This window comes from Trichechus manatus, unplaced genomic scaffold (genome assembly GCF_000243295.1).
Source record: "Trichechus manatus latirostris isolate Lorelei unplaced genomic scaffold, TriManLat1.0 scaffold00045, whole genome shotgun sequence".
Classification (NCBI taxonomy): Eukaryota; Metazoa; Chordata; class Mammalia; order Sirenia; family Trichechidae; genus Trichechus; species Trichechus manatus.
The window spans coordinates 671,454-680,482 of record NW_004443981.1 but is presented as its reverse complement, the minus strand read 5'-3'; the positions used below and the strand labels follow the sequence as shown (position 1 = coordinate 680,482).

Sequence of the window (9,029 nt, the reverse complement as noted above, 5' to 3'; positions counted from 1 at the left end):
AGTCCTGTGTGCCTCAGAACCAAGGCCAAAATAAATCTTTTTGGTCTATTCCAAGACTTCTAAATCCACCGTGTCTTTTGTAGACATGGAAAGTACACTCTTTCTTTGTCTTTCTGATTTATTAAGTTTGCCAGTCCAGAATTTTAATACATTCCATATATCAGACCTCCCTGTTTCAGTTACAAAACAGTACAGAATTGGATCAGCGATGCAATTGAAACTTGTTAACGCGACCGTGATTCTATATATTTTATAAGTCTGCTTCCAAGACTGGCCGTCAAATAGACCGTTAAAGCTCGCATCATGCTCTAAAACGCTGCGAACCAGCAGCATCACATGGAAGGGAGTGAAGCACAAGACAAACGTCAGGGTGATACTAGCCAGTAGCTTTATGATTCTCTTCTTCTCGCCGTCTTCGGTGGCTCGGTTGTGCCGCACAGCTCTGCAGACTTTCTGGTTGCAAAACATGATGATGACCAAAGGGATCGCGTAGCCAGTGCACGTCCTAAACAAGTTGAGACGAATTTGCCATTTCTCCAAAGGGTATTTGTCGTAGCATAAAGTAAAATTAGACTTTTCGGCATCACAATACTCAACAGCGATTTCATCTTCCCACAGCATGACTGCGTTGAAGATTGTTTCCAATACCCAAATGGAGAGGCTGACCATGAATGCAAACCTTCTTGTCCTTAGATAAGAAAACTTCAGTGGGTAGACAACGGCTAAGTATCGATCGAGAGTGATGCAGGTGAGGAAAGCTGTGCTGCTGTAGAAGTTCATGTACATCAAGAAAGCAGTCACTTTGCACAAAGCAGCTGAGAAAGTCCAGTTGTCATTGTTCCAAGTATAATTAATCCAGAGAGGGAGAGTTAATGAATACAGCAAATCTGAGAGTGATAAACTGAAAAGGTAAATTCCTAGTTCATTGTCCTTCTTTGCTTGCAGAAAAGACACACACAGAGATCCAATATTGGTCGGAATGCTGATTATAACGACAAAGATGTAAACAATTGGAAACAGATAGTGGTCCAGGTCGTGCTGTCCTTCAATACATGTGCTGTTCATTTTTTTTTTCTTTTAAAGTGGCAATTATGTCAGTTCTTAGAAAGTAAGTGGAAAAGTAAATCTTACCTCATTGTAGCTGGTTGTCAACATAAAATGCTCTTTTGCTAAGATTTTTATCAGTTTTTCTTTACTTTCAAAATTTCTGATTAATTCACAAGTGCCTGTAAAGGGTTTGATGTAGATCAATGTTCACACAGCTATCAATGCTCAGAAGTCAGTATCCAGGCTCCTAGCAGTTAGCTAATGTAGCCAGCCGAGTTTAATGGGCAGAAGGCCATGTGCTCATTACCACAGAACACTGGTTGACCAAGAACCCTCAAGAATCCACGGGGTTGTCCCTCAGGCTCCACAGAGTGTCATCTTCGGTTTGTTATTCTTCATTAACTTCAGAGATCGGTGCAAACATGAACATATAAGGTCTTAGCTCCACAGAGATGGACCTCTCTTTATAAAATGCCTTTGTTTCTGTAGTGAACGATGAACTGAAATAGTTTAGCTGTTTAAAAGGTACATAACCTCATTACCATTATTTTGCAACAATCTCTTTTTTCAAATTTCATTCACTGAAGAAAAATAAAAAGAAGGAAGATATTAAAAATGCACTGGATTACGAGAGGGTATTAATATTATTTAATAGATTTCAGTAAATAAAATCAAGCAGAGATAGTTAAGCTATTTCAAATAAAAATTATCCATGGCTGCTAGATTTGAGGGAATTCTATATCTCACTGGGCATAACCTAAGAACACAAAACTATGGCTCAAAAGTCATTTTAGCAGCTAATAAAATGACAGCAAATTGAATGATTTGTATACAATCAGTAAGCACCTTTGAGTGTGTGAGAAACTCCATGGGTATACAATTTAAAATCCTACATGTAAATTGGTATAAGACCCTTCCATAATTAGCTTATTAGCTAAGGAAATATTGTTACAATAAATACTATTAAGCTGTACAATTTTAGAATATAGCAGCTCTCTGAACATTATTAAATAATTAGACAGCTCTACCTCTTCTGTTTTTCTTTCTGCTTTCTTTGTGGCCAACTCTCTTAATCTTTTCTATACTCTTATAAAAAAAAAAAAGAGAGCAGAATGGTCACAATTCTTGGTATAATACTGTGATCATCAATTTTACCTTTATGCCTGATTGTTAATGAGGTTGGTTTATTTTTTAAAATGTCCTAGATTCACATGGAATAGAGAATCCATCTTTCTCTATACACTGGAGTAGAGAAACACTTCTATGTTTCCTTGTTGGTGAGGCCTGTTAGTGGTTTGGATAATTTACCTGATGGCAGCTTTACAGATAAAACAAAATAACAAAACCCACCTATGGTGGCAGATAGCAGAGAAAAGTCGACAAGTTCTCTGCTTCAGCTTTGTTCCTGCAAAGAACTATAATAAAAATCCTTTTATGAGTATTCATGTTCTTTGGCTGATCCTCACTTGGGTATAGGGACTGAGTCTACACTGTTATTTGGGTCCTACAAACCTCAGGCCAACAATGAAATAAAACTGGACTTAAGCGCTCAACTTCTTTAGTCATCAGAGAAATACAAACCAAACCACGATGAGATGCCACTATACATCCATCAGAATAAATAAAATAAAAAAGACAGAAAGCACCAAGTGGCAGTGAGCATGCCAAGCACGTAGGACTCTCATTTATTGTTGTATGGAATGGTTTAACACTATCTACTAAAGTGGAACTTGTGCAGTCCCTAAGGTGCCCCTGACCCGAGCCATGGTATTTTCGATTGTCTCATATGCATGCAAAAGCTGGACAATGAATAAGGAAGACCATGGAAGAATGGATGCCTTTGAATTACGGTGTTGGTGAAGAATATTGAATATACCTGGACTGCCAGAAGAATGAACAAATCTGTCTTGGAAGTACAGCCAGAATGCTCCTTAGAAGCAAGGATGGCAAGACTTTATCTCATGTACCTTGCACGTGTTATCCGGAGGGACCAGTCCTTAGTAAATAGAGGGTCAGTTAAAGAGAGGAAGACCCTCGATGACATGGATTGACACAGAAGCTGCAATGACAGGCTCAAGCATAGCAATGATCGTGAGGATGGCACAGGACCCGGCCGTGTTTTGTGCTATTGTACAAGAAGAGTCAGAAATGACTGGATGGCACCTAACGACAGAGAATATAGTTGAAGAAGGGAAATGGTACTAGAATAAAGGTCTGAGATGCATGAAGGATTGAATAAGCTACGGAGGGTGGGGCTCTGAGGGGTACATAGCATCACACCCATTGCTAGGCTCATGCATCTGAGGGAGAACACTTGAACCATGAGCATCTCCTGCCTGGGGACCTGGACCAAGAGAGCAAGGGCATGGGCAGTGGGTGCCCCTTCCTTCTATGTGCACATTACTCAATAAGTGCACATCTTTCCTCTTATAAATAGTAGATAAGATAAAAAAATGATTTTAGGAGGATTTACATAGTTCTGAATCTCTCTATCTAAAAGCACTTCCTGTCTTGACTAAAACAACCATGAAGACGGGATGGTTATGATGAAGCAGATTCTAGATCTATTTTTTATTGGGCAACGGAGGCCGTACAAGCTGTGATCATGATCGTGGGTTCTGGAGACAGTTTGGCAGTCTTTCAAAAGCCCTTACGGTTATCTGTGACACCACGAAACTGCCCCTAAGTTTCAGTTTTACGTGTATAAGTTAGTACTCACTTCACAGTGGTGTTGTGAGGATTAAATGAGATCACATATAAAGCAGAGGGTTTAGCACATGGTAAGTATTCAGTCTACCTTAACGCATTGCCATCGAGTCGATTCAGACTCATAGAGACCCTATAGGACAGAGTAGAACTGCCCCATAGGGTTTCCCAGAAGTGGCTGGTGGATTCAAACTGCCTACCGTTCGGTTGGCAGCCGATCTCTTAACCACTGACGCCAGAGCTTCTCAGTCTACCTTAGCTGATACTATTTTAAGGACATACACTCATAGTCTGCAGGTGTCCTTGGTGCTGTTCTCTATATTTCCTTAAGGAAAGCATCTTTGGGCCATCTAGGAAGAGTATAGCAGAGAAGCCAAACGGAGGCACTTAGTATGTAATCTGTACAAAGCATTTCACATATGACACCAAGGCCTGCAGATCCCCATTGCCGTTGAGTCAATTCCAACTCATAGCGACCCCATAGCCACCTTACAAGACAGAGCAGAACTGCCCCATAGGGTTTCCAAGACTGTAATCTTTATGGAAGTAGACTGCCACATCTTTCTCCCGCAAAGCGTTTGGTGGGTTCAAACCGCCTTTCGGTTAGCAGCCGAGCGCTTTAACCACTGCACCATCAGGTCTCCTCTAAGGTCCACAGTAATGAGCACCCAGGGGCAATCTCTAAGTTTGTCACCCCTCCCCTCCTGGCATAAGGGGAGCTGTGATTGGCTGGCTGGCCTTGTCTTGTGCCCCCTTGGACTTGTGCCTGGGGGCAAATGCCCTCCTCTAACCCCCTCTCACGACACCTCTGCTAAGGTCTGCAGATAACAGTTGCTAATTTCACTGCATGGATAAGAGATTTTAATGGAATATGTCATTCTTATTATTCATACACTTTTTTTCAGGTATTTTTTGGCTACTTGAATCAAATTTTGGGAAAATTTTTATAACTAGTGCCGAGAAACTTGGATACATTTTTTAATTTTGATTTTTCATTTTTGCCAAATGCCAACCTACTCCTAAAATACTCCTAAAGTACAGATCACTGACAGCACAACCAAAAATAAAATGTTTTCTTACATATTATAGTAAATGCCTGCTTCCATTAATCAGTTGAATAGCTGTTTGTTATTCAAGACCAGGCTTCAGACCCTGTGCTAGTTCCTTCCTAACATGATGTGCTTATTAATACTGGATACATTATGTCCAAACTACACATTATTTCTGAGGGCTGTAAAAAGTATCACTAGACCATTTTACGGGAAATGGTGCCAGACAGCTCTCCAGCCAGCAGCTGGTAGATGTCTTCCTAAACGCTTAATTCAGTTTGCCAGTACACTGTTTCCTGAAGAGGAAATGGAGCATAAGCATCCCTTCTTTGTGTATGGATGGAGAGTTTTACCTGACTAGTTCTAAGTTTAAATTCTGACACCCCTTAACCACTCTTTCTAGTAGAGAAAACCATGTGTCTTCCTCATTTCTCCCTCTTGTAACGCTCTGCATTACCACGTTTATACAGCCTGACTAGGAAAAAAAAAACGTTGCAAATCTTACCGACAACCGTACTACAGTATGTTATCTACTTAAAGTCTTAATTAATATTTTAATATTATACTTACCTATGTTTCTTGGGAGGATGGTTTTGTTGACTCAAAAGCTAGCAAATCTGTCTCTGTGCCTCAAAAAGAGAAACTAACACTGTTGACGGGGCAGGAAATTGCACTCATATTTCATCATAAACCAGTGAGGAAGCAACCTCCTAATGAGAAGGATGTAGGTTGTCCAAGTGAGAACAAAAGAAGTTGCCTAAGTCCTTGAAAAGATGATTTCATTTATTATTTATTGTAGAATTATTTTTATAACTTGCTTTTCTCTTCGCATCTTAATTACAATTATATAATGATATTATATGTGCTTTACTTGATAGAATATGTACTAGAATTTTATTCATTCATTGACTCATTCATTCATTCATTCTATCAACACATACATCTACCATACTCTTAAGACTGTGTTGGGAAATGAATAAACCAAAAACCAAACTCGTTGCTGTGGAATTGACTCAGACTCATGGTGACCCCATGTGCTTCAGAAGAGAAAACTATGCCCCGTAGTGTTTTCTTGGCTGTAATCTAACGGAAGCAGATCACCAGGCATTTCTTTTGCAGCACCACTGGGTGGATTTGATCCACCAAGCTTTCAGTTAGTAGCCAAGAACAAACCATTTGTTCTCCCCAGGGACGTGTATATTGCCCTCAAGGAGTTTATCACCTAGTGAAGAAGAAACCTATGTTCAAAAATAATCATAGCACAAATGCAAAAATGGATACATACTCTGAGAGAGGTACAAATAAGGTAGAATCAGTTGTTTGGATGTGTGAGATAGGAGAGGATACTGTAGACACATTCAGGAGACTAAGTCCCTAGGAGCAAAACAGTAGAGAGAGAAATGTTCAGCAGCCTTCTTAGGAGTGCTGGTGGGTGTTGCATTGTTTAATGGCAATGATGGATGGAGCAAAATGAGTTAACTTTGGAACTTTGTAAAGTATTTTTATTTATTTATTTAGTTTTTAATAGGGACTAATGGGCTCCACCACACGTCTGTCAATTTGTTGTACTGTGTACGACACTCTTTAAGGTGCTTAGCACTCTTTAGAGCATTTAACATTCTTTAAAGCATTAAAAAACAAAGATGTCACTTTAAGGACTAAGGTGTACCTGACTCAAGCCATAGTGTTTTCAATTGCCTCGTATGCATGTGAAAGTTGGACAATGAATAAGGAAGACCGAAGAAGAATTGATGCCTCTGAATTATGGCGGTGAAGAATATTGAATATGCCATGGACTGCCAGAAGAATGAACAAATCTGTCTAGGAAGAAGTACAGCCAGAATACTCCTTAAAAGCGAGGATGGAGAGACGTTGTCTGATGTACTTTGGACATGTTGTCAGGAGGGACCAGTCCCTGGAGAACGACATCATGCTTGGTAAAATACAGGGTCATCAAAAAGGAGGAAGACCCTCAATGACATGGATTGACACAGTGGCTGCAACAATGGGCTTGAGCATAACAACAATTATGAGAATGGCGCAGGATTGAGCAGTGTTTCACTCTGTTGTACACAGGGTTGCTGTGAGTTGGAATTGACTCGAGGGCACCTAACAACAATAACAACAATGGGATTAGATGTATTTGACTATAGTATTTGACTGTAGAATCATTTTCTCTTCGATTTTCAGCTTGTAATAGAAGACAGAGATTGCTAAAACCATACTAAAACCAGTTCAACTAACTGGCCAAGCCAATAAATAGTTTTGTGAAATGTGAAAATTTATTTGAAAAATGCATAGACTGTTGTGAAAATTCACACAATACGCAACTTACTGTCAAATCTGTAAGTGGTTTAATATGACGTGAAATTATTGCCTAGAACTTCCTACTCTTGATATAGAAAAAGTCAGAAACACCACTTTTGAATATTGCCCTCCTGAACTTTTATCAGAAATGAAGGGAATAATATTATTTTATAAGGAAGGAATTGATTTTGGATGAAAAATTTAATTCAGTTTTTAAAGCTGCAACCAGGAAAATCTAAGTCTGTTTTTGTAAAAGGATAATGAAGTTTGTTGTTCATGATGATTTTCTTTCTTTCCTACTCAGAAAAGATGATTTTGTGATATAATCAAGACTTTCAATATTTAAATAGCAGGGTTAGTAATGATGTGTCAGGATGTATAAGTTGTCTATACTTCCTTTGGGGAGCTTTCATTGAGAATAATAGAAGTAATATCTGATATTTACGGAATGACAGTATACAGAACAATTAGCATACAGTAACTTAAAAGTTCAGAATACTTTTTTTACTGAAATAATACAAAAATTCAAGTACAGTGTCAAAAATTAACGATAAAACCCTTAAATCTTTAAAATAATACCAAGATGAAAGGCGTGGTTTCAGTATACTCATCACTCTAATCCAAAATTCTCATTTTTGCTTGGTTTTGCACATCTGCTTATCTGTTTCAACACAGGGATAGTTCACGATTTTCACAATGTCTTATTTTACCTAAATAGACTATACTTCTCCTTTTAGAGGAAGGGAATTTTCATGTCTGTGTTAAATATCATGTGTATTTTGCTCTTCAAAAATAGATGCAGTTAAAAATGAAAACAATTAAACTTCCGCTGCTCCTGATGAAATAGGAGAAAAAGTAACTGTGGCTGACCTGGGCTAAAACCTTGCCAACTCTACACAATAAAAACTCTAACAATTTTTAGTAAATTTGCCTTTTGTTTGGCCCAGAATGCATGGCAATACTGTGTGTACAATCACAGGGCTATCTAATGAACAACCAGAAAAAATTGAGTCATAGTGGCATTTTTAAACAAGACAAAAATGAGAAGAGCAGCCGTCTAGAACATTGATCTTAGATGGCTGGTGTTCCTGGTAAGTCCATTGTCTGATCTTCTGAGGCCACAGACTGGACACCCAATACTGGCCAGTAGTCGGGCACTTGGGCTGCCCACAGTGGAAGAGGAACAGATGTGTAGATTTGCCCATTCCAACTTCCTATGGGGCAGACCTTGCAAGAGCCTATTTGGCTAATGAAGGATCCTTTGAGAGGCCGCATTGTCTGTTTGGTGGAATTTCACTAGTTACAACAGCAACTAAATATGGCAGGATAAGGTTTTAAAACGCTGATATATTTTCCCAGACATATTTTCTTTTCCACCTAGACTTACCCATGCGCTCAACTATCCATTTTGCATTTATTGCTTCAGTGAAACGATTCTTGGTGGAAAGTAGGAAAAAAAGGGGAGGAAGAGGAAAGGGAGAAGGAAAAGAAGGAGGAGACAATCTTAGGTTTTTAGTTTCAAAACTTTAGGCTACATATTGGAATGGAGCAGTCCCTGGATGGTGAAAATGGTTAATGCACTTAATTGCTAACTGAAAGGTTGGCAGTTCAAGTCATCCAGAGGTGCTCAGAAGAAAGGCCTGGTGATCTACTTCAGAAAGATCATAGTCATTTAAAACACACATAGGGTCACCATGAGTTAGATTCTAGGGTAACTTTTTATTTAGTTTTTATTTTTTAGGGGAATGATGGAAAGGACTGAGGCAGAGACAATATGCTAGGGGAAATATCTGTTGAGATAAAGCTAAACTTCCTGCTCCCAGAACCAGAAAAAAGTTGCCTGTCTGGTGGATATGGGGCCCCCGAGGGGCATAGTGAGAGAGGAAGTAGTGAGAGCTTAGATGTGGTTAAGTACCCGTG

At 39.2% G+C, this 9,029-nt stretch overlaps 1 protein-coding gene across 2 annotated transcripts; it reads right to left on the bottom strand.

Annotated features, from left to right (window-relative positions):
* Positions 1-6: 6 nt before the first annotated feature.
* GPR65 (G protein-coupled receptor 65) lies at positions 7-5,451 on the bottom strand. Of its 2 annotated transcripts, none has more exons than XM_004376647.2 (2): positions 5,373-5,451; positions 7-1,628 (listed from the first exon to the last, which is right to left on the bottom strand). In XM_004376647.2, the coding sequence occupies exon 2, from the start codon at positions 1,063-1,065 to the stop codon at positions 46-48; it is 1,020 nt and encodes a 339-aa protein (XP_004376704.1). In that variant the 5' UTR covers positions 1,066-1,628; positions 5,373-5,451; the 3' UTR covers positions 7-45. The 2 variants fall into 2 exon arrangements, with proteins under 2 accessions (XP_004376704.1, XP_023587447.1); XM_023731679.1 differs by lacking the exon at positions 5,373-5,451 and adding an exon at positions 2,398-2,853.
* Between the last annotated feature and the right edge of the window lie 3,578 nt (positions 5,452-9,029).

Excerpts from the sequence above, each read along its gene's own strand:
- GPR65 (XM_004376647.2), bottom strand. The coding sequence starts at position 1,065 with ATGAACAGCACATGTATTGAAGGACAGCACGACCTGGACCACTATCTG.